Below are 26,356 nucleotides of genomic sequence, written 5' to 3' on the forward strand. Positions count from 1 at the left end.
AGATTGATATGCTGCACATCTGGGCAAAATCAACTGATGCAGATGTCATTGTTCTGTCTGAAACGTGGCTTAGCAAATCTTATTCTGACAAAGCCATCTCCATCAAAGGGTATAATGTATTTAGGGCCGACCGCCCCAAGAAAGGGGGCGGGGTTGCAATCTATTGTAAATCAAAATTTAATGTAAATGTCCTGCAGTCTAAATCAATCAGTAAATTTGAGTTCTTGGCCATAAATCTTGAAATTTCAAATGGGTTTTTTATTACTGTTGCGGGCTGTTAGACCCCCATCAGCTACTGCTGAAGCGCTAACTTCTCTGAATCAGCTTTTAGCTGACCTGAATTACAAGGAAATAATATTAACTGGTGATCTAAACTGGGATTGGCTAAATTCTAAATCCGATGCCTTCAAGGATTCCTGTGTTTCATTAAATCTTACACAGCTCATTGAAAGCACCACACACCCTAACTTGAAGTGTCCAGAAAAATCATCTTTAATTGACCTGTTTTTGACTAATGCTCCACACAAGTACTCTATGTCAGGTGTCTTTGCAAACGATATAAGTGACCACTGTGTGATGCAGTCAGAAATGCCAAAATTCCAAAATCCAAACCTCGTATTTTGATAAAACGTAATATGAAGGCCTTTGTTGAACAGGGGTTCTTCCATGATTTATATAATTTTAACTGGGACCGTATTGAATTGATTGATGATGTAGAGACTGCATGACAATTCTTCTCTGAGGGTTTCTCTTCCCTGCTTGATAAGCATGCTCCCTTCAGAAGATATGGGGTTAAGGGTAGGGATAATCCCTGGTTCACGCCTGATTTAGCCGATTTACTGCATAATAGAAATCTTGCCTGGGCTAAGGCCAGAAAGACTCAGTCTGAGGCTGATAAACTTATATTTAGGCAACTCAGAAATCGTTTTACCTTTCTTATCAAAAAAGCAAAGTCCAGTTTTTATCTCTCTACAATAACGAAAAAATCTAAACGACCCTAAGAAATTTTGGAAAGTGATCAAATCTATCTCAGCCACTGATAATCATAGTGAACTCCCATCCTGTATTGCTAATGACGCTACCACTGTAACTGACAGGGCTACTATACTTGATTGTTTTAATAATCATTTTTCTGCCTCGGGTTCGTTATTTTCTAGGTCTTCTTCCACGATTGCTATGCCTGCTCTTAATCCTGTGTCCTCTGCCCTAGATGTTGGTAACACATCTCTAGGCCATATTTCTGCTGGTCAACCTTCCTTTGTTTTTAGGTTGTTCTCAGTGGAAGAGGTCCGTAGAGCTCTTCTCTCTCTTGACATTACTAAATCTGCAGGCCCAGATCACCTGGAACCATATTTTTTAAAGCTTGCAGCTGATTTTATTGCCAAGCCTCTTCAATATCTTTTTAACCTCTCTATCACTACGAATTGTATTCCTGAAATTTGGAAAGTTGCTTACGTCCTTCCCCTTTTGAAAGGGGGGGGACCCTACTTGTTTAAATAATTGTCGACCTATCTCCAAGTTGTCCATCCTGTCGAAGGTCCTTGAAGGTCTAGTAAATGACCAGTTGAAGGATTTCCTTCATACTTACAACATTCTCTCTCCATATCAATCCGGCTTCAGGAAACAACACAGCACAATTACGGCCACCCTCAAACTCACCAATGACATAATAGACTGGCTGGATCATAAGAAATTTTGCACAGCTCTTTTTGTTGACCTTTCTAAGGCCTTCGACACAGTCGATCATTCTATTCTGAAGCGACGACTGCTTGACATAGGTTTATCTGAGCAGGCCGTTGGTTGGTTTGATAATTATTTGTCTAATAGAAAACAATGTGTTCACTTTGAAGGCAGTTCATCCAATCTGCTAAATGTTTCTACCGGTGTGCCTCAGGGCTCAGTTCTGGGACCAATTTTGTTTGTTATTTATGTAAATACATTGGGCAGAAACATTCCAAATGCCAAATTTCATTTTTATGCTGATGACACGGTAATCTATTGTTGTGGCTCCACTCTTGCTGAGGCCCTTGGCAACTTACAGATTGCTTTTAACCTTGTGGAAAGTCAGCTCATTGAGCTAAGACTTGTCTTAAACGCTGTCAAAACTAAACTGATGATATTTTCTAATGGCAGGGAAGTACCTGTGTCTCCTCCCAGCATTTTGTCATTACAAGGTTGTGAGATTGAACTTCTGACCTGTTACAAGTATCTCGGCATTCTAATCGATGATCGGCTTTCTTTTAAACCACATGTAGAAAACCTGGTAAAAAAATTAAGACTGAAACTGGGATTCTTTTTCCCTCACAGATCTTGTTTTTCTTTTTCTACCAGGAAAAAGTTGGTTGCTGCCACTTTCCTCCCTGTACTTGATTATGGGGACCTCTTGTATATGTATGCCCCTGCAAATTGTCTGCGCTCTCTGGACACCGTGTATCATGGTGCCTTAAGGTTTGTCACTGGATGTAAAGCCCTCACTCACCACTGCACTTTATATGCCCGAGTTGAGTGGCCATCTCTGGCAGCACGCCGCCTTATACATTGGCATATTTTTATTTATAAAGTCATTTTGGGTCTGCTCCCCCTCTATTTATGTAACTATCTCTCCAAATCTCAAAGCAATTACCGCCTACGTTCAAATGAGTTTTATTTATTAAACGTGCCCAAAGTTAACACTGAACTTGGTAAGCACTGCTTTAAGTATGCTGCACCTGCTGCTTGGAATGCACTGCAGAAAACTCTAAAGCTAAAGGAGCTGATCAACCTTGGATCTTTGAAAACTCGTGTGAGAGAAATTGGAGCAGCTTCATACCGCACTTGTTCTTGTTTTAATGTGAATCCGAACTTTTAGTCCTGTTGCTTTTATCTTGTGTTGTATTTTATCTGTGTGTTGTGTGATTTCTGTGTCATGTACGTGTAGTAACTTTTCTGCTGCTGTCTTGGCCAGGCTTCCCTTGGAAAAGAGGCCATTGTGTCTCAATGGGACCGACCTGGTTAAAAGAAAAAAGAAAAAAGAAAAAAAAAAATCCCCAAACAATTAGTATCCATTGACCTTATTTTATGAATATTTCTTGATTTTATTTTGAAATAGCTCTCTGGAATTTCAACTTACAAACACCATTCTACTTCTCATTTGTTTGTAAGGTTGGTATTGATCTTCCACAACCATTATCTCCCAGAAAATCATGTTAAAAGAAAATCCACAAACAATTAGTATTCATTGAACATTGTGTATGAATATTTCTTGATTTTATTTTGAAATAGCTCTCTGGAATTTCAACCTACAAACACCATTCTACTTCTCATTTGTTTGTAAGGTTGGTATTGATCTTTCACAAGCATTATCTCCCAGGTAATCATGTAGAAAAATATTCCAAAAAACATTAGTATCCATTGAGCACACTTTATTATTATTTCTCAGTTTTCTTTTGAACCTCTGGAATTTCAACATAAATCTCAACTATTTAGATTATGTATGTTTTACACATAAAATAATTATGAACAAAAAAAAATTCCTCAGTGAACATTATTATTACTATTTATAATTTTTTCAAACTGTTTTTGTATTGTCAGTGTTGATTTTTTTTCTGACACGTAACAACTTAAAATCAACAAAGGCCACACTCCCACTTTGATGATGGTGCAGAGTTTTCTTCGTCCCACTCCTCATCGGCCATTGCCACACAGGATGGATGGAACCACCTTCTGCATTTTGTGCATTCGATCTGGAATACATTTTCAAAATCAAATATCTAACAGTATAAAATTATGGTCTCTCAAATTATGGTCTTACACTGCTACTCTGCATCATTTAAAGCTGTACAGAAAAGAAAATTGAATTTGAGCCCACTATGGGTCTTAACATTAGTGTAATAAATCATCTATCAGACGATGTAGGCCAAACTAGACCAAAATTCTATTTTTGATTAAATCCGTGATGAAAGTGTGTATTTTTTCCCCGCATTGGATAATGCAGGCGCACAGATTATATGTCAGCCTGCTCACGATTCATCAGCCACTGATATTGGATCTGTCATCCGTCAATCAAACGTCTGAGACACACACACACTGAGCTCGGTCTCACCCCAAGCTTTGAATATCCCGCCCACTCGATAACGACCAATCAAAATCGTTGTCCTTAAACTCGTGCGGCAACTCGTGACAACTCGGAGCGACAAACAGGACAAATGGCCATTTCTGTACACCTTCAAATGTGTAACTTCTTTTAATATTTTTTTTCAAGTATACTACTCACCCATTTTGTGGTTTGGGTCGTCTGTCCCTTGGCATTCTCCTGGCCACAACCGGAACAATGATCTGTTTCACTGAAGACTAAAATATTGTAATGTTATAAATTATCCCACGGTTGATTTAAGTAATATGAAAATCAATATACTGGTCTATAAGTCTTTTTTTAAGGAGCTGACACCACTCACTGTATTAGAGTAGAGTAGATTAGAAGAAGAAGAAGAAGAAGAAGAAGAAGAAGAAGAAGAAGAAGAAGAAGAAGAAGAAGAAGAAGAAGAAGAAGAAGAAGTCTACGAACCAGAGCACTGCAGAATGGTTTTGGCCATCTGGATTCTGAGTTCTTTTAATTCTTTTCTCGAAGTTGGTAGTGTGATGTTTTGAGGGACAAGAGGAAAAGCCTCCACCACATCTTCAGCCATCTGTTTTGTCAATGAAATACAGAATAGATTATAAATGTGACTTTTTTAAATGATATGGTGAACACATTTTAAGATTTTTTCCCCCATATTCACACAATTGATCTGTGGCTTAGCTTACCTTCATTACAAAAACACCACAGCTATAGCCATCTTTTTGGATGCTGTGTTGGATTGTAGATGCCTGCCACTGAAAACCAGTTCTCGACATGGCAGTTAGTAAGCCTTGTTTTGGTGTCTGATTTACCAACTTGGGTTGGATCTCCATCACTTGCGTATCTGCATAGATCCCCCAACATGAGGCCTGACCAAAGTGGGAAAATCCCCATGTAATCCTGCAGCAAAACATTAATGATATCAGGGCAGTAGTACGGGTTCTCCTCACAATTTCCATTTGCATCTAGCACATTGGACTGGTCACTTTCCAGCACCCCTTCAAAAGAATGCCGAAACGGTGAGTTGGCAAGAACAGTCTTGGCTCTCTTAGGTGGCTCAGGTTGTGTCTTCATTAGCTGAGTGCTGGAATCATCCAGATTGGTCTTGGTCTTGATGCACCCTTTGATGACCTCCAAGCTGTCTTCTACTTCCTGAGTGGAGAACCGACTTCCAAAAATCCGTCCCATGTGGCCAAAAAATTGGACTGCTGGATTCAGACTGATGCTGTTTATCAGATGAGCCACGCAATGATTCCTTCAGCCCTTTATCTTTGGTCTTCCTGGAAAAGGAAACAGAGACGGCCTTCAGGATATGTGCTGAGCACAGGTGTAGCACAGTGATGCCCTTCAGCTCTTTTTTTGTAAAAGAGCCTTGGATGATTTTCCACAGCATCTCAAGGTATCCCAGAACATCTAGCTTGTTGAGGGCCAGCAAAACACCTTGCATTAGGGCCCAACTGTAGTCAGTTTCCACTTGGCTTACTTTAATGGCAGTGATTTTTCTGACTTTTGTCAAAAAATTTCATTAGCCAAAAGGACAAATTGGCCACGGTGTGGTCATTGGTGACCATTTCACTGACAGGAAGAGGTGGTTTGTTTTTACCATCACCTGACAAACAGAGGGCATAATACAGAACCCTCTTGGGTTGGTTGGGTAGCCGGCGCACAACGCCACCTGTGGCATCAAGGAAGAGGATCACTGGAGAACTTTGGCGGAGATGATCTGCAAAAATCGCAATTCCTTGCTCGGTGTACAAGTGGACACCAAAAGGATCCACTTGCAGATGTTGGATGTATCCTGGACAGAAAATGTAACCTGTATCAGACTCTCTCATTATTTGCTGTGTCAGTATTAGCTCCAGCAACATGTCATCATGAAGCCTTGTGCTTCTATTTATCTCTGCTGACACAACTTTTAGGACATCTTTTGAGAGTGCTCGGGTGAGGTTACCAGCGAGGAGCTCCAGTGATGGTGTTTTCCCCAGCCTCTGATAATAGGTGTTGCTCACACCACCAGTGATTGCCTTCGCAATCTTTCCTCTTTTCTTATTGCTGGCTGGCCTTGCCCTTGTCTCATCATCTAAATGGGATACTTTGCCACATCGAGACACGTGAAAAGTTATTTTTTTGGCATTCTTTGAGGGTTTCTTCTGCATTACAAAGAAATATTTGGCGTTGCATGTAGAGAACATGCACACTGCTTTTATTTTGATGTGAGGTGATGATTTCTTCCGGCTGTTAGCTGCTCTACAATGCTGGTATTTAAATGTAAGACAACAACAAGGGTTATGCTTTTGAAAACTACGGTGTATGACATGTGTCCATGATTTCCTGAGTTTGGACATTCCGTGCCTTGGCTTGATCTTGTCCCATTTGTCCCTCTTAATATGTATTTGAAATGTTTTTGGGCCAGGTTTTGTAGGTCTGTACTTTTGTTTTTCACTTGTATTTTGTATCTTCTTAGCAGATTTTTTACATGTTTTTCCCTTTTTAGAGTGCTTCTTCACTTTACTGATCTGCAGGGTGGCACTTTCTTCACTGAGTTTCCATCGACTGTATCTGTTGCACATGGACAGGTGGCGCTGTAACGGTAATTTTAAAAAAGCACCTTGCTTCGTTTGTGACTCGCTCACTCGCCTCGGCTCAAATTACAATGCGGCGACTTCACGCGGCGACGTCACCGCTGCCGGCGGCGCAAAATGAAAGTACCGGTCCCATCTAAGCGCAGTATGGTACCTTTTTAAATGCGTCAGTACCCCGGTACCACTCTAGTACCGGTATACCGAACAACCCTACTGCAAACCATTGTTTACAGGCCCCATGCTGTGCACTTTTCTCTGGGTTTATTTCCCTAACAAGATGTATCATTGGTTTTGAGTACCTGTGATCTGCTTAATAATGTTTATATTGCCCCTTTCTGTTGCCTCTTTCTGGAGCTCTAGCAGGCACAGGTCATTTGGCCAATCAGAAGAGAGAATGAGAACCTCTCCTCTGATTGGCTGACTGTTTTTGAGTGGCATGTGGTCGGGCCAATCACAGGCAAGTAACTGAAACCTAAGCTGCATTCATAAAAATTGAAAGGATGGCCCAATTCCAATCCGCCCCCTAAAGACTCAGGCCCTGAACCTTCACTGACTAAAGTGACGTCAGCTCTAAGTGACAGAGTGTGAGAGTCTGTGAGGGTCCAGATGCTGTAAACATGAATGGAACAGCACTTACACACTCTCACGACACGTTACCTTGACAACAAAATGTTTTCAACTCCGCCCTTGGACCGATAATTTACTGTACTTTCAATACGCACAAGGTGTGTGAGGGGGACGGACTCAAAACAAAATATTCCTGGATCAGATCTGCTCAAATCATCATCAATAATCATAAACTGCACGTTAATACTGACAGTTAACTTCTTTTTTTTCTTTCTTTCTTTTTTTTTGGCTCCAGTCCATTAACAATAAAGAGACAGCGGAGCTCTCTCTGACTACGTGTGTTAATTTAGGCTACTTTTCTTTTCTTTTCTTTTTTAACACTCGCGTTCCGACGGCATCCCATGTGTTTGACTTCACACCGCTATGAACTGTGGGTAATTTGCTTACCCGAAGTCAGCATCGGTGCTGTCTTACGGTAAGGGGGCAGTAAGGGCTCATTCACTGACTCACTGACTTGATGATCTGACAACGGAACAGCCCTCACACACTCACGGACTTCCCGTGAACGCGCCTCTAAGTCAGTGAGTCCGTGAGGGGTCGGATTGGAATTGGGCCAAAACAACTGGTCACGGTGGGCGGAGTTACCTTGTGTGTGACATCACAGAAAGGAGGAAGTGCTATCTGCTCGTCTTAAAGAGACAGTTCCTACAAATGGGCGGTGTGTGTTTCTCCGTTTATGACCAGTTTGATGCATGGGGCAGTTTATACGTGGCCCAGAGACCTGCCCAAGCACGAAAAAATAACAAAAATCACATTTTTCATGCCATGGGGCCTTTAAAGGTGTACAGAAAAGAAAAATGAATTTGATTCCACTCTGGGTCATAAAATTAGTGTAATAACTCATCTATCAGACGATGCAGGCCAAACTTTGTGCAAAATTCTATTTTTGAGTAGATCCGTTGTGAAAGTGTGGTATTTTTTTTTCGCATTGGATAATGCAGGCGCACAGATTATACGTCAGCCTGCTCACGATTCATCAGCCACTGATATTGCATCCGTCATTCAAACGTCTGAGACACACACACACGGAGCTCGGTCTCGCCCCAAGCTTTGAATGTCCCGCTCCGCTCGATAACGACCAATCAATTCGTGTTCCTTACTCGGGTAAACTCGTGTTGCAGCTCGTAACAACTCAGCGCGACAAACAGGACAAACAGCCATTTCTGTACACCTTTAAGCACCACGGACAGCGGCTCCATATCAACACTTACCTAACAGCCTGCCCTGACCTGGGCTCAAACCGCCACTCATCATGACTGACAGGTATCAAGGTGATTGGACGAATTATCATTTGCTCCTCCCATACCAGCCGCTCAGCGTTACCTTATCGGCCCACCCGGAGCTATTCCATTCACAAAACAGGGGCCTGTTTTGGGGGGATTGTGGGAGCTGATGCTGCTGTGATGGATGTGATGGGGATTCATTTCATTGTTCCTGACCTGTTTCTGTCTGATGGTGCGACTGTTTCTGCTTCTTAGTGACGTCGCTGTCTTCACAGATCTCACCGATGTTTCCTTTCTGATTTTCTCCTCAGGACTCTGGGCTGAAGGAAGCCACAACTCCACAGGTAAACAGAGAGGATGAGGACACATGAAGGTGCTGGTGGATGGATGAGTGTGGTGTCAACACTGACATGAGCATGACTGCATGATTTCACTGTCCCCACTGATCATCGGCTGATGGTCCTTCTCCTCCATGGTCACAGATCATCTCATTTACTGTACATTTAGTTCAAGGAGTGAAAAAGTAGTAAGGATAGTTTACAAGGGTTACTGAAGGTCCTGCAATAGAGTGATTTTGAGAGTCACATTACTGACTTGCTGAGCCTCCAGATCATCTGAGTCTGGTCTGTTTGCTGCTTATGGAAGAGGAAATCTCCATTTACTTTGTTAACATCTCCAACAGATGGAAGGGTTTGCTCCATCAGCACATCAAGGTTTTGTTTTCTCCCTAATGTTTTATACCAGTGTAATTCTTCATGCTACCACAAGACAGAAGTGGAGCTACAGGTTGGATTTGCTTCATTTCTGTTTTAATGAAACTCACTTCTTTTACTCTTCACTCTCTTCTCTGTGTTCAGAGTCTGTCAGGTTGGTGGGAGGAGCCAGTCGCTGTGCAGGTGAACTGCAGGTGAGACAAGGAGAGTGGAGACCAGTGGACAGCTGGAACTGGAACCTGAAGGCATCATCTGTAGCCTGTAGAGAGCTGGACTGTGGCTCTACTGTTTCAACAAGAAGAAGAGAGGAGTCCTCATGGAGGGATATGTGGAGGATCGACACTGACTGTGTTCAGTTTGGATCTACCATGTGGGAGTGTTCATATTCAACTTCCTCTTCCTCCACCGTGGAGCTCACCTGTTCAGGTAAGTCCTTCAGTGACATCACCAGTGACAGTCAGGTTTAGTGTCTTCCTTCCTTTGTTGTGGTGCAGAAACATTTAGTGACATGTTATGTTCTTTTTGTATGTGAGTGAATGAAGGTCTGAAAACAAGACATTTAATATCGCAACGTCTTTAGTCAACAAATCTACTTCCATACTTTGATGCCATTCAGCTGATCAACAAGATGTTTCATAAGATGTTTTATTTAACAGGGGTTATGCAAACGATTATATAAGTATGTTTACTTACCTGGTGATTGTGAGCTACTCCTAAAGAGGAACTAGTCTACAAGTCTGGTCGCTTTTCCCCTGTTTTGCTAACCCTCCGCCTGGCCTTGTGCATTTTTTTTATGAAGCCGGCGAAAAATCGATCCATGGAGTGGTGGATACCGTTAAATAACATATACAATGTTATTACGTGTATGTTTGTGTAGTCTTAACTGGCATAAACAAAAGATTGCGGGTTACAGAGCGTTTGCATCGCGGTGCCGCAGAGACGAGAGCGGGACACCGGGGCGGTGGCCAGGTACACTGATGTTGCAAGATTGGTTTTCAGCCATGAGACGCCAGGTGGAAGGCAAAGAAACTACATTCTCACTCGTAACAAGTTACAAGTCATGTATTTAACTATCACAATTACTCTGGAGCTTTTTAATAAAGGTACAGTAAAAATGTAGCATAGCCATGGGTAAAATCTTGCTTAGGTCTTCTTTAATGAGCCTGTATTCCCTCTGTAGGAGAGATCAGCAATGTTCCTTGTTCCATTCTCCTTTGTGTTTTATTGGTCCTCATTCAATCGGTTTAAACAAATATTATGTATCCGTGTTATGTCCACATTATAGGGGCTCGCTTGAGGGAGGTCAGAGCCTATATATACTATATACATATATATATATATATATATATATATATATATATATGGTAGACCCTAAATCGTTGCCGATTTCATTTAGAGGAGTCTGATTCTACTGCCAACCTTGTCGTCACCGTGTTGTTTTCTAATATTTCATGATATATGAACTCTTTTGATACAAACATCAGCAGTGCATAATCTGTCCTGTCTATGTTGTGTCTCTCTCTGCAGACTCTGTCAGGCTGGTGAATGGGACCAGTGTGTGTTCAGGCAGACTGGAGGTCAAGTCCAACCAGTCTGACCAGTGGTGGTCCTCAGTGTGTGAAGATGACTTTGACCAGCAGGATGCAGAGGTGGTCTGTAGGGAGCTTGGCTGTGGGGCTCCTTCAGTCCTCCAGGGGGCGCTCTATGGAGCAGTGGAGGCTCCAATGTGGACCAAAGAGTTCCAGTGTGGAGGCAACGAGTCAGCTCTCCTGGACTGTAGAAGCTCAGGCTCAACTAGAACCAGCTGCTCACCTGGCAAAGCTGTTGGACTCACCTGCTCAGGTACAAGTGGAGCTACAGGTTGGATTTGCTTCATTTCTGTTTTAATTAAACTCACTTCTTTTACTCTTCACTCTCTTCTCTGTGTTCAGAGCCTGTCAGGTTGGTGGGAGGAGCCAGTCGCTGTGCAGGTGAACTGCAGGTGAGACAAAGAGAGTGGAGACCAGTGGACAGCTTCTACTGGAACCTGAAGGCAGCATCTGTAGCCTGTAGAGATCTGGACTGTGGCTCTGCTGTTTCAATAGGAAGAAGAGAGGAGTCCTCAGAGAGGTCTGTGTGGGGGATCTACACTGACTGTGTTCAGTCTGGATCTACCCTGAGGGAGTGTTCACATTCAACTTCCTCTTCCTCCACCGTGGAGATCACCTGTTCAGGTAAGTCCTTCAGTGACATCACCAGTGGGCTACCGGGGGACTACACGTGCTTTTGTTGTGGTTTGTTAACGCTGCTGTCGGCACGAGCGGACGAGGCAGCACACATTCGGTTTCTTTCTTTTTTTTTTTCTTCCGTGCATGTCCGCGGTCCTCTACGAAGAATGCAACCATTGCATCCACATGTTTTGCCGATGGTTTTGCCCTTTTTGTGGAGCCGGACTCGTCATCAACAGCACCATCACCTAGACTGCAGGGAGCCCGGACAGCTGATCTCTTCACTCTGTCGCCTATCAGCATGCGCGCACGCTCCCGTCACATGTGAAGCAGAATGAGGGTCAAGTAGCTATCCCATTTAGAAAAAGTGGATTTGTTTTATTTAAAATATTTTATTTCATTAGGGGAAAAGTGTCAATTTCTGCTGTTTATTTGAATAGGAAATATTGAAAGACAAAAGGCAATTTACACATGGAAATCCCACAAGCCCCGCCCCCTCGACATTTCGACACTCCATTTTTTTTGTCGAGGGGAGCATGTGTCGATTTTTTGTCGATTTGTCGACAAAAAGTCCCATCCCTAATATATAGGCCTACAATGTTACGACGTGTATGCTTGTGTAGTCTTACTGTCATAAACCAAAGATTGCGGGTTACAGAGCGTTTGTGTTGCGGTGCCGCAGAGACGAGAGCGGGACACCGTGGCGGTGGCCAGGTACACTGATGTTGCAAGGTTGGTTTTCAGCCATGAGACGCCAGGTGGAAGGCAAAGAAACTACATTCTCACTTGTAAAAAGTTACAAGTCATGTATCACAATTACTCCGGAGCTTTTTAATCAAGGTAAAAATGTAGCATAGCCATGGTAAAAATCTTGCTTAGGTCCTCTTTAATGAGCCTGTATTCCCTGCGTTCCTTTTTGGGGTAACCCCCTGTTTCTATCAAGGCCCTTGTCCCAACAAAATTCTCCCTCTCATCAATGTGCTCTGTGGGAGAGATCAGCAATGTTCCTTGTTCCATTCTCCTTTGTGTTTTATTGAGCCTCGTTTAATGGATTAACACGTATATTATATTGTGTAACCGTGTTATGTCCACATTTTAGGGTCTCACTTGAGGGAGGTCAGAGCCGATCATTTACTGTTTTGTTTAATCTTTGTTATGTGTATATGAGGTGCCGTTTGTAAAGCTGCTCATGCTGAAAATAACAGCAACATTTTGTCACATTTAGCTTCAAACCGTGTTTAAAAAAGTGGTGTGAAGTTTTGGAAGTCACTTTTTATATACACGTACTATATATATATATATATTGTCAGGACTGGCTCCTTTTCCTGACAAAACAAACGCGGAGAGGGGAAGGTGCCGACAATAATCATATTTATTATAACAAGAAATCAGTAATGGAAGATATCAGTGGTGAGTGCGGGTGCATGGATGGATATGTAGGTGTTGTCTTTGCATTAAAACCAAGAGGGCAGACGCAGCGGGGAAGCTGCGGGACGCCGGGCCATGAATGGAATGAGAGAGAGAGGGAGACGGCGTTCTCCACCCGGCTTTTACGAGCATGGCCACGCCCCCCCTCAGGATGCACACCGGAGGCCCATGAAGAATCAACCTGAGCAGAAATAGACAGGAGAGCGAGAGGGGCGCCACACACACACACACACACACATACACAACCACTTGGGGTTGTCACACCCCCCCCCTTAAGACGGGACCCCAAAGGGGAACCGGCACAATAAACCCACAACCTATTAAGGGTGGCAGGACCAGCTACATGTTAACCATTTACAGTTGTAACCATACTCTAAATAACATGAATAACTACATGAACAATTCCCACTGCAAACCCCAACCCAACTCACCCAGCCATCCCAGAACTCTGCAACCTGGTACCGGGGAAGCCTATTTAAGAGTCCGAGAGGATGGAGGAGCAGGAGTGTGAAAGCAGGGATAAAGTTACATGTCATCATACATACAAGATTAAACAGTGCACAACTGACCCAATACCCCATCAACTCTAAGGCAGAGGCGCCCTAGACAAAGCATCTGCCAGGATATTATCTTGCCCTTTAATGTGGCGTATGTCTAAATCATAACCCTGCAATAAGAGAGACCACCTGACCAGTCTCTGATTTGGAGTTTTCAGGGATCCTAAGAATGTCAAAGGGTTGTGATCTGTATACAATTAAAGGTGCCGACCCACCTACGTACACCTCAAAATGCTGTAAGGCCAAAATGAGACCCAGAGCCTCCTTTTCTATCACCGAATAATTGGCCTGATCGGTCGATTGAACTTTCTTGAGAAAAAACAGATCGGTCTCAACACCCCCTCGTCCCCTCCCTAGAGAAGGACGGCACCGGCCCCGACCTGGCTGGCATCAACCTGTAAGACAAACTGTCTGTCAAACTGGGGAGCAGCCAACACAGGACAGGAACACAGTAAACATTTCACATTATCAAAGGCCTGCTGGCACGCAGTGGACCACACAAACTTAGCTCCACCCTTCAGTAGCTCAGTCAGAGGAAAAACAACAGTAGAGAAATTTCTGCAGAAACTTCTATAGTATCCAACTAGACTCAAAAACCGCTGGAGTTCTTTCTTCGTAGTCGGCGGTGGAAACTCAGACACAGCTTGCACTTTAGCCTGAACAGGAACGACATTACCCTGACCGACCACACGCCCCAAGTAGGTAACAGTGGCTCTAGCAAACTCACATTTGGCTAAGTTTACTGTCAACTGGGCCTCAGCCAACCTCTCAAACAACTCATTCACTCTCTGCAAATGTGAATGCCATGTGTCACTATACACAACCAGATCATCCAAATACACTGAACAACCCTTTAACCCATGCACAACCCGGTTCATAAGCCGCTGAAAAGTGGCCGGAGCGTTCTTTAAACCAAAGGGCATAACGGTGTATGAGTAAAGGCCTGCAGGAGTAACAAATGAAGCAATTTCTCTCGCGCGTTCTGACAAGGGCACCTGCCAATAGCCCTTGAGCAGGTCGAACTTGGACACAAACTTGGCAGACCCCACCATATCTATACAATCGTCCATGCGCTGCAACGGAAATGAATCGGACTTAGTGACAGAATTAACCTTCCTCATATCGGTGCAAAATCGCAGAGTCTTATCAGATGTAGGCACCAACACACAAGGAGACGCCCAGCTGGACGCAGATGGAATGGCAATATCATTTTTCAGCATGTAATCAATCTCAGTGTTCAAATGCGTCAGCTTCTCAGGACCCATGCGGTAAAACCGCTGTCTGATCAGCTGCGCTTCTCCCACATCAATATCGTGTACAATCCAGGAAGTACGAGAGGGAACATCACCAAAAAGCTGCGGAAATCTACCGATCAGCTCCACCAACTCAACACGCTGCTCTTCAGGCAGGTGTGACAACAGGGACCTGTAGATTACACAAAGACTCCGAATTCTTTAACCTACCACTCAACAAACTGTCATCAGGCTCAGGAACGCCATCTGTCTCCTGCACCACACTACAGGTGTCCACAGCGAGCGCTGCACCAACGTCACCTTTTACGCACTCACCATGCCCCGAGCGCTGGTAATATGGCTTCAGCAGGTTCACATGATATAACTGGGACGACTTCCTTCGACCTGGTGTAGCGACAAGATAATTGACATCAGAAATTTTTTCAGACACAGTGTATGGGCCAACAAACTTAGCCTGGAATGGCGACGTGACCAGCGGAGTCAGTGCGAGGACCTGGTCCCCAGGACTATACTCATGACGCACCGTACCCCGGTCATACTGGGCTTTCATTTTCACTTGAGCCTGCCCTAGTTTTTCCTTTGCCAACAGACCTGCCCGAAACAATTTGTGCCGAAAACCATTAACAAAGTCAATCAGGTTTCGGGGCGCCTCGGCAGGAACCAATCTACCCTTCAGCGCTGCCAATGGCCCGCGCACCGAGTGCCCAAAAACCAATTTGTTCGGACTGAAGCCCGTGCTCTCCTGCACGGCTTCTCGCGCTGCCAACATCAACCAGGGGAGCCCCTCCTCCCAGTCCCGATCCAACTCTGTACAGTACGCGCGCAACAAGGACTTGAGCGTCTGATGGAACCGCTCTAACGCGCCCTGACTTTGCGCATGATACGCAGTGGACTGGTTATGGCTCACCCCCAGCGATTTCAACACTTCCGCAAACATATGCGAGGAGAAATTGGACCCCCGATCACTTTGTATGACTTTGGGTATCCCGAACACTAAAATGAACTGTGCAAGTGCTTTAACTACCGCTTTGGTGGTGATGGTTCGAAGCGGATAAGCCGCTGGGTATCGAGTACACTGACACATGACAGTCAACAAATACTTACACCCCGACTTGGCACTAGGCAACGGCCCCACACAGTCTATTATCAGATACTCAAACGGTTCACTCACCACAGAAATGGGCTGCAACGGTGCTGGCTTTACGCACTGGTTGGGTTTCCCCGTCAGCTGGCAGACGTGACATGTTTTAATATATGCCGCCACCTCTTTTTTGGCCCGCGGCCAAAAAAAATGTTTAAAGCAGAAGTAAGTGATATATTTGTGTTAATATAAGTCTTAAATAGTTATATCTTCCGACAGCAATCACTTACATAGAGTGTTTGGACTGAAACACGGGTCTCTCAGTCCCTCTACTCTGCTCTGAGCCGAAGAGAAAACATTTATCGTATCCTACAGTTTTTATCCAATGAGGAGAGAGAACGGCATGCAGGGCTGTGTGTGCAGCCAAGGGACGCCGTGAATGTGGCGACGTAGCGACGAGGACTGTTAGAGTGCGTTCAAGGAAACTCGTATTTTTCCGACCGTGAAGTGGTACCAGTTCGATCTGGTACGAGTTCACCGGTCGGAAGTTACGAGTGGCCGTTATAGTGACTTTCACCGGTAAAACAGGTCGGAAAAACACGAGTGGGTTGCCTGAAACGCTACAAAGTCGTAAGTTGTGACTTGAAGCTGTAATTTACGATTTCAAAAGACTGCCTGGAACGCAGCATTAGCGAAAACGACCGGACCACTTACTTCTGCTTTAAGCACCGACGGCGTGTCTGCGTGGGTTTCCTCCGGGTGCTCCGGTTTCCCCCACCACTAAAAAAAACATGTCGGCTAGGTTAATCCTCCAGTCAGCGCCCCTGACCAAAGGCACTGGCTCATAATCTGGAGTTGGTTCCCGGGCACTGCACCGCAGCTGCCCACTGCTCCTCAGGGATGGGTTAAATGCAGAGAAAGAATTTCACTGTACTAGCTGTATATGTGACTAATAAAGTACCTTTACTTTAGATATGTTTTACGCACCCCAAAGTGACCACTTTCATCATGTGCCGTTTTCAAAACGTGGGAACGAAAATCCTGAGGCACCACCACCTGAAACACAGGCGCTCCCACAACATCCTCATCACAAGGCAACCATTTGCGGACCAACATCCCGTCCTGCACAAAATAGCCTTGGGCTACGTCGCTAACCTGGTGACGCGGCTCAACCTGATCCCACAGTGAGGACAACAAAACATCAGATTTCTGAGCCTTAATCCACTCCTCTCTTACCACAAGTGGAGGCAAATCAGGCAGCGCAACCGGTTCCGAGGCAGCAGCCTCCGCTGGCACAGACACACATTTACTCTGAGCGCGCGTCATGGCACAAACAGGAAAAACTTCCAGCGCTGAACTGTCAGACGCCACCGGTTCGGACACCACCACAGGTGGCGGGGGACCACTGGGCCAAACCCGACCACCACAAATATCATTTCCCAGAATCATTGACACGCCTGGCAAAGGCAACTCAGGCCGCACGTCCACAGAAAACACACCTTTAGCCAGATCACAATCCAACACCACCTCATGGCGTGGCACGGGAACAAAGCCAAGCTCCATCCCCCGCATCACAATGAAATCTCCAGACTGCGTATCAGAGGAAAAAGGGAGCACCGACTGCACAATGAAAGAATGTCGGGCCCCCGTGTCACGCAACACTCTCACGGGAACACATTCAGTACTGCCCACCAAGGACACACGCGCCTTTATGATGAAAGGCTCAAACTAGGGGTGTCAACAATAATCGATTCGGCGATGCATTGCAATGCGGGACATGCACGATTCAGCATCGATGCGGCAACGTGCCATAATCGATTATGTCACTGTTTATTTTCTGGCCTCAAATAAAGTTGTGAAGTTTCAATTACCTCCGGGGGCGTTTCCGGAGCAACGACATGCGCAGCCTGTAGCTACAGGCTAAGTAAGCAGCAGCAGCACCAGCAGTAGCAGTGTTGCCGCTGGCTTTCTTTTTCCTTTTTTTTTTTCACCCGCGGTCGGGTCGAGAATTAATTAATTAACGCTCATGAGTCCGGCCGTGTTGGGTCCGAGACTCAACAAGCCGGTCGGGTTTTACCGTTAGGCTACTACAGGCAGTATGCCCGTTTATCACCAATAAACACAGTAGAGGAGGGTGAGTGACTGAGCTCAGGCTGGGGGGTCTCTGATGCAGAGAGAGAGAGACCTGCCGTGCCGTGTAAAAACAACCACAACAGAAAGTGTCACGACTTCCTGTATCGGGCCCTTCAAAATAAAAGCCCCGTAGTCTTTCATATAGTTAAGTCATATTGATTTTGAGTTAATATTGACAAGACATGGCTCCAAAGGTTTGTTTGTTTTTTCCTGCGACCAATCGACCAATGAAATTTTGGTCTGCTAATTTTTGGGGGCAGCCCTAGAAGTGATTTATGTTTTCTTTTTCAGGTTTGAAAATCCCATATCCAATACCTGTACCATTCAATTTTATTTTATTTTATGACATTTATGTCAAAGATACAGGAGAGTGATAATACATAGCAGCCGATAAAATCTGTTGTTGACTGATGACTGATGAAAAATTTGCCATGTTGTGTGCAGTAGAATTTTGATGCATTGCAATGCATCGCAATGCATCGGAGAATCGAATCGAATCGAATCGTTACCTGCTGAATCGTAATCGGGGACAGCTCTCCATTTCGACACACCTCTACTTTGACACCCGGCTGTTCCGAAATACCTCCACTTCGAAACACCGCTGTTCCGACACCCCCCCCCCCCCCCCCCCCCCCGCAGCTGTCCAAGGTGCTGAACCGCGTGACGTTGTTTACATTCTGATTTGCGGCTTGTCTGTGAAACGTGCGCTGCTCAGGGACTGGGCAGATCTGTCCCACTTGCTTTCTCCCCGACTCCGTTGTTGGAGATCTCCACACAGTAATAGAAATACACTTTTTTTCTCCCCCCCCTGCTCCGCTCGATTGCAGCTGAACCCGGCTTGAGCTCACAGGGGCGCGAGGCTGCTGCAGCCGCCGCTCGTGCTGACAGCTGACTGAGGGAGATGCTTTGGTTGGGCTTAGGCAATGAAGAGTTGGTTAAGTTTAGTAAAAAGACCAGGTAGAGGCTAGACAGGCTAGAAGCATAATGAACATTATATGTCATTAATATGAAGTATTTGCTTGTTTTGCAGTTAATTATGCACATGATCCGTTTGACCCCAAAAAGGAAAAAAGGATCAATGCGCACTGCGCACTGGGGGTTTCCCCCACTGGCCTTTTCGGAGTAGCAGGGTCTTTAGAAAAAATAGAAAACCCCGCTATTACGATGAATGGAAGTCTATTGTCGGAAAGGCGGGGCTTCGGAAAGGCGGGGTGTAACCATCGTAATCGAATCGAATCGTGAGGGCAGTGCCAATGCACACCCCTAGCTCAAACCCAGACTTGTCACTGACGGTTACCTCCACCGCCTTTTCCTCTCGCACACTTGCACACAACATAGCAGGAGCTGGGGAAGGCGCAAAATTTCCGTCTTAAGGGGGGGGGTGTGACAACCCCAAGTGGTTGTGTGTGTTGTGTGTATGGGTGTGTGTGTGGCGCCCCTCTCGCTCTCCTGTCTCTCCCTCTCCCTCAGGATTACTCATGGGCCTCCGGTGTGCGTGCCGAGGGGGGGGGCGTGGCCATGCCCGTAAAAGCCGGGTGGAGAACGCCGTCTCTCGCTCTCTCTCTCATCCCATTCATGGCCTGGCGTCCTGCAGCTCCCCCGCTGCGACTGTCCTCTTGGTTTTAATGCACAGACAACACCTACATATCCATCTATGCACCCGCACTCACCACTGATAACCTTCACTACTGATTGCTTAAACTTTGAACAATAAATATGACTAGAAAAAGCATTTCCAAGAATGGAAATGGTGTGACTGCTGAAAGCAGCTGAACGCTGTTGCAGAATTAGCAAGTAGCGATCACCATACAAATGTTTGACTAAGGTCGGAATTGAACCCACATCCTCATGGTCAGGAGACTTCCACTCTTCCTCTAGGCCACAGTGCACACACAGTTGCAGAGACTGTTGTCTGTTGATGATCTGCACTCTGTCTCACTCTGAAGTTAACGACCCCAAAGCTGCACCTGTTGAATGAGCTTGAATGACTTAGAATGAAAACTTAGAATGAAAATTTCTGTGAATTTCAGGCTGAGAGCAGCAGTTTCAACATGAAGCAAGTTATCAGAAGTCAACAGAGGACGACTGGGAAAATAATTCACTATAATTGTTATTGAGGCAAGATTTGAACCAGTAACCTTCAGGTCTCCAGCTCAGCAAGCTAACCAATAGGCTACAGGCAGAGACAGTATGTGAGGGGCAAAGAAAACCTTTAATAAGAGGATCACTGGCTTCTGCTTAAAAAAAAAGTAAGGAAAGTGCAGAAATCAACCACAACAAGTAAGTAGAGGACACTTTCGTGAAAATAGTGCAAGCAGTGATGACCATACAAATGGTTGACCAAGGTAGGAATTGAACCCACAATCTCATGGTCAGAAGACTTTGACTTTGCCTCTAGGCCACAGTGTACACACAGTTGCAAAGACTGTTGTCTGTTGATGAGCTGCACTCTTTTCTCACTCTGAAGTTAACAAGCTGCACCTGTTGGAAACACACTGTGTCAACACCAAGAAAGCTTGAGAGTCAAGCTTGAATGACTTAGAATGAAAATGTCTGTGAATTTCAGGCTGAGAGCAGCAGTTTCAACATGAAGCAAGTTATCAGAAGTCAACAGAGGACGACTGGGAAAATAATTCACTATAATTGTTATTGAGGCAAGATTTGAACCAGTAACCTTCAGGTCTCCAGCTCAGCAAGCTAACCACTAGGCTACAGGCAGAAACAGTATGTGAGGGGCAAAGAAAACCTTTAATAAGAGGATCACTGGCTCCTGCTTAAAAAAAAAGGTAAGGAAAGTGCAGAAATTAGCCACACCAAGAAAGAAGAGGACTTTTTTGTGACCTGTGACTATTTTTTGGTGAATTAAAATGATTTAAAAAGCACTTAACAGCAAGTTACAAACTGTGGCACTAGCAATTAATGCGTCTCTTAACGACCACCTGTAACCAATTGAGGGTGATGGAGGGGAGTAGAATTCATAACAAGAGTGCTCAACCTGGATTTGAACCAGTGACCTTGGGGTTGGCAAGCAGCCACCTTAACCACTACACTAGAGTAGAGTTGGGGAGAAGAGAGGTTGAGACTTTGATGAATGTGAGATTTTTCAATCGTGCTTAAAATAAAAAGAAATTAGTATAAATTAGCCACACCAAGTAAGAAGAGGAGTTTTTTGTGACCTGTGACTATTTTTTGGTGAATTAAAATGAACTAGAAAAAGCATTTCCAAGAATGGAAATGGTGTGACTGCTGACAGCAACTGAACGCTGTTGCAGAATTAGCAAATAGTGCAAGCAGTGATCACCATACAAATGTTTGACCAAGGTCGGAATCGAACCCACAACCTCATGGTCATTAGACTTCCACTCTGCCTCTAGGCCACAGTGCACACACAGTTGCAGAGACTGTTGTCTGTTAATGATCTGCACACTGTCAACATCAAGAAAGCTTGAGAGTCAAGCTTGAATGACTTAGAATGAAAATTTCTGTGAATTTCAGGCTGAGAGCAGCAGTTTCAACATGAAGCAAGTTATCAGAAGTCAACAGAGGACAACTGGGAAAATAATTCACTATAATTGTTGTTGAGGCAAGATTTGAACCAGCAACCTTCAGGTCCCCAGACCAGCAAGCTAACCACTAGGCTACAGACAGAGTTGTGGAGAACTCTCAGCATTGGGCTGAATGAGAGCAGAGATAAATAGTTGAAAAGAGAAAAGTAATGTCGATAAAGTTCAAAAAAAGCTGCACGTTTTGATATATGAATTGTTGAAATAGCACAACACCTAACACACTAACCATATGGCCACAGAGAACCTGAGTTACAATGAGCTTTATACTATGAGGAATCAAAGACTGTCCAATGACAGCTGAATAATTGGAATCAAAAGTCAAGCAATGATGTGAAATGACCGAGGCAGGAATTGAACCCATGACCATATGATCACTAAACCTTTACTCTGCCACTCGGCTACAGAGAGCACACTGCTTTCAAGACTGTTGTCATTCATTGTTATGTGATGATGTGCTGCAAACTGGTATGAGTAATCAAGGAGATAACAAACACCTGTAACCAATTGAAGGCGGGGGAGGAGAGCAGAATTCAACATAACATAACAAGAGTTCTTCCCTTGGATTCGAACCAGTGACCTTAGGGTTGGCAAGCAGCCACCCTAACCCCTACATTACAGTGGGGTTGTGAAGAAGAGAGATTGAGACTTTGATGAATGTGAGATTTTTCAATGATGCTTAAAATAAAAAGAAATGAGTATAGATTAGCCACACCAAGTAAGGAGAGGACTTTTTTGTGACCTGTGACTATTTTTTGGTGAATTAAAATGAATTAAAAAGCACTTAACAGCAAGTTACAAAGTTGAGCTCCTTCTCCTGCTGCTGTGAAAAAAATGCATTGAGCTTAATGAGAGCAGAGAGCTCCCTGGCTGCATTTAAAAAATATTTTAAATTATTATCTAAGTCTCTTTGCATTTTTGACCAGAATTTTAGCCAGAAGACAAGTGTGGCTACAAAACTGGAGAAAATAATTTGTCTAGAGTTTAATTTGTGGCCGTGCTGACAGTTTAGCCAGAAAAACTCTAGAATGTTTTTTTGCCTCTATCCACTCTGACACCACTCTGGCTCTGCTCGTTAGACGCAATACACACCCATTATAAAGCTGAAAAAAATCAGAAAAGGTTAAATATTTGAAAAAGTATAAATAGTTAAAAAGAGAAAAGTAATGCCAATAAAGTTCAAAAAAAGCTGCACGTTTTGATATATGAATTGTTGAAATAGCACAAAGTATGAAGGACTAGAAGAAGACCGTAAAAAGGCGGAAGAAAATGGCCAAACAGAAGAACAATAGTGTGACTGCTTCAGCAGTCACACTAATTAAAAAGCACTTAACAGCAAGTTACAAAGTTGAGCTCCTTCTCCTGCTGCTGTAAAAAAAATGCATTGGGCTGAATGAGAGCAGAGAGCTCCCTGGCTGCATTTAAAAAATATTTTTAAATTATTATCTAAGTCTCTTTGCATTTTTGACCAGAATTTTAGCCAGAAGACAAGTGTGGCTACAAAACTGGAGAAAAGAATTTGTCTAGAGTTTAATTTGTGGCCATGCTGACAGTTTAGCCAGAAAAACTCTAGAATGTTTTTTTGCCTCTCTCCACTCTAGCACCACTCTAGCTCTGCTCGTTAGACGCAACACACACACATTATAAAGCTGAAAAAAATCAGAAAAAGTTAAATATTTTAAAAAGTATAAAGAGTTAAAAAGAGAAAAGTAATGCCGATAAAGTTAAAAAAAAGCTGCACGTTTTGATATATGAATTGTTGAAATAGCACAAAGTATGAAGGACTAGAAGAAGACCGTAAAAAGGCGGAAGAAAATGGCCAAACAGAAGAACAATAGTGTGACTGCTTCCAGCAGTCACACTAATTATTGCCGGCACCTTCTCATCTCCGCGTTTGTTTGTCAGGAACAGGAGCCAGTCCTGACAAATGGGGGCTCGTCCGAGTCTTGGTTCACCTGTGAAGGGTAGGTGATACACTGGATGCGCATTTTTTCTGGAGGTTCCCGTTAGGCGAAGGGCACTGTCTCCTTTGGGATTGTGTCTGTTTGTTTTTTTTGTCAGTAGTGTTGTGGGGAGCGGCTAGCGTTGGTTGCGCAAGCAATCATCTCGGGGGCACTCCGTGGGGTCGCCGCTGGTGGTCCCCGCTGGTTTTGTGCTTAATCAGCCCACTGCAGAACCACATGAAGACCAGGGTTGAGTTTAGATTCTGGATAGGCAGTGAGGGGAACGCTCTGGGGGGCATTGTCTGCTTAAGTGCGCATAGCGGTGTGGATCCGGCTCTACGGTGAATATGGGTGATTTGTCAGCTTTCTATGATGCGCCCTCTGCGGTGTTTTTGGAATCGTGTAAGAAAGAGGAGTTGCTTGAAATTGCGGAGCATTATGAGATTGAGTTGGAAGAGGGAATATTGAAAGATGAGTTGAAGGTGTTTGTGTTGTTGACATTGTTTGAAAGAGGTGTGTTTCAGAAAGTGCCAGGGGTTGAGCCAGCTCTCTCTCTCATCCCATTCATGGCCTGGCGTCCTGCAGCTCCCCCGCTGCGACTGTCCTCTTGGTTTTAATGCAAAGACAACACCTACATATCCATCCATGCACCCGCACTCACCACTGATAACCTTCAATACTGATTGGTTAAACTTTGTACAATAAATATGATTATTGCCGGCACCTTCTCATCTCCGCGTTTGTTTGTCAGGAAAATGAGCCAGTCCTGACAAATGGGGAATTTTATATATATATATATATATATATATATATATATATATACACTGTATATATATATATATATATATATATATATATACACACATATATATACTGTGTATACATACAGTATATATACTGTATACAGTGTTTATAGGATAGACCCTGAATTGTTGATTTGTTGAGTCTGATTCTGCCAACCTTGTTGTCAAATCGTCGCACAATTTGCGCATGAAAAAAGATACCATTCTGACTATATGGGGGTGGTCACTGCTGCTGAACATCTGATTCTATATAGAATTTCTTTGTTTTCTAATATTTCATGATATTGACCCCTTGCACGTGACGTCACGTTCCACTCGCGGTAGCTCCGGACGCCATGATGGACGGCAAAAGAACAGTGAACGTCAATGTAATTGAATGGGCGCGTTATAGTTTTGTGACATACCGGGGTTGTAGGGTTTCCCCTCCTTTTCCACTGAGCTGGTTCGAGTGCTGGTTCGGAGCCAGAGCCTGACTAGCACCGGTTCTTTGCTTTTCCACCGCTTAAAAACCGGTTATTGGTTCTTAAAACTGGTCTGAAGCACCAACTCCTTGCTGGTCTAGAGCTAAGAACCGGGGGCTGGCCACTGGCAGCGGGGTTACATGAGCAACAGGACCAGTGTGAAGATATACAGACACGTTATCGATGCCATTATAAGTTAGTTTATCTACAGTGTAAAGTCGATGTAAACACAGTTGAAGCTAACTAGCTGAGCTACATGCTGTGGCTAACAACAGCTAACGCTCGTATTAAACAAAGCACCGTCACAACGTAGTTGCCGCCGGCGGATCGCGGCGATTACAACGAAGACGGCTTCCTGTTTTCTTTTATTTGTCAGCCGGGTTTAATCAGAGAATGATCACTAATTAGACAGACGTCGGGTCAGGTCTTCAACACCCACAGGTCGGACCAGGTTTTAATTTCCAGGTCCGTTAACTGTAGTTAGCAGCAGCAAAGACAGGAGCAGCTGCTGTATGGTGTGGCACTGACTGACGTTAACTCCTTAGCAGTGGAAAAAGCACAGAAAACTGAGATATTCTACGGCGAATAACAAAAAAACAAACATATATTGCAACGGATGAGTAGATATTCTATTTTAAATAAGTGATAATGCTGTGAGGTTGTAGTGTGAAGTGATCGAGTCACATTGTTGGACGGGACCCATACACAGTACATTATTACTGAGCGCTTTCTGCCGTCCGTCATGGTGTCGCCTCTCGCGTCACGTTCTAATTGTGACGTAGCTGCAAGGGGTCAATATGAACTCTTTTGATACAAACATCAGCAGTGCATAATCTGTCCTGTCTATGTTGTGTCTCTCTCTGCAGACCCTGTCAGGCTGGTGAATGGGACCAGTGTGTGTTCAGGCAGACTGGAGGTCAAGTCCAACCAGTCTGACCAGTGGTGGTCCTCAGTGTGTGAAGATGACTTTGACCAGCAGGATGCAGAGGTGGTCTGTAGGGAGCTTGGCTGTGGGGCTCCTTCAGTCCTCCAGGGGGCACTCTATGGAGCAGTGGAGGCTCCAATGTGGACCAAAGAGTTCCAGTGTGGAGGCAACGAGTCAGCTCTCCTGGACTGTAGAAGCTCAGGCTCAACTAGAACCAGCTGCTCACCTGGCAAAGCTGTTGGACTCACCTGCTCAGGTACAAGTGAGCTACAGGTTGGATTTGCTTCATTTCTGTTTTAATTAAACTCACTTCTTTTACTCTTCACTCTCTTCTCTGTGTTCAGAGCCTGTCAGGTTGGTGGGAGGAGCCAGTCGCTGTGCAGGTGAACTGCAGCTGAAACTAGGAGAGTGGAGACCAGTGGACAGCTTCACCTGGAACCTGAAGGCATCATCTGTAGCCTGTAGAGATCTGGACTGTGGCTCTGCTGTTTCAATAAGAAGAAGAGAGGAGTCCTCAGAGAGGTCTGTGTGGGAGATCGACACTGACTGTGTTCTGTCTGGATCTACCCTGTGGGAGTGTTCACATTCAACTTCCTCTTCCTCCACCGTGGAGATCACCTGTTCAGGTAAGTCCTTCAGTGACATCACCAGTGACAGTCAGGTTTAGTGTCTCCTTCCTTTGTTGTGGTGCAGAAACGTTTAGTGACATGTTCTTTTTGTATGTGAGTAAATGAAGGTCTGAAAACAAGACAATTAATATC

At 44.4% G+C, this 26,356-nt stretch overlaps 1 protein-coding gene across 1 annotated transcript in view; it reads left to right on the plus strand.

The window, feature by feature from the left end:
- LOC310993699 (scavenger receptor cysteine-rich type 1 protein M130-like) overlaps window positions 1-26,356 on the plus strand; it is a 149,963-nt gene that overhangs the window by 17,802 nt on the left and 105,805 nt on the right. The window contains exons 2-7 of the mRNA XM_083982132.1: window positions 8,840-8,872; window positions 9,386-9,667; window positions 10,769-11,083; window positions 11,173-11,454; window positions 25,537-25,851; window positions 25,940-26,221. Coding sequence (XP_083838258.1) covers window positions 8,840-8,872; window positions 9,386-9,667; window positions 10,769-11,083; window positions 11,173-11,454; window positions 25,537-25,851; window positions 25,940-26,221 — 1,509 coding nt within the window. The remainder of the gene's footprint in view (window positions 1-8,839; window positions 8,873-9,385; window positions 9,668-10,768; window positions 11,084-11,172; window positions 11,455-25,536; window positions 25,852-25,939; window positions 26,222-26,356) is intronic.

This window comes from Trachurus trachurus (assembly GCF_905171665.1).
Source record: "Trachurus trachurus genome assembly, chromosome: 11".
Lineage (NCBI taxonomy): Eukaryota > Metazoa > Chordata > Actinopteri > Carangiformes > Carangidae > Trachurus > Trachurus trachurus.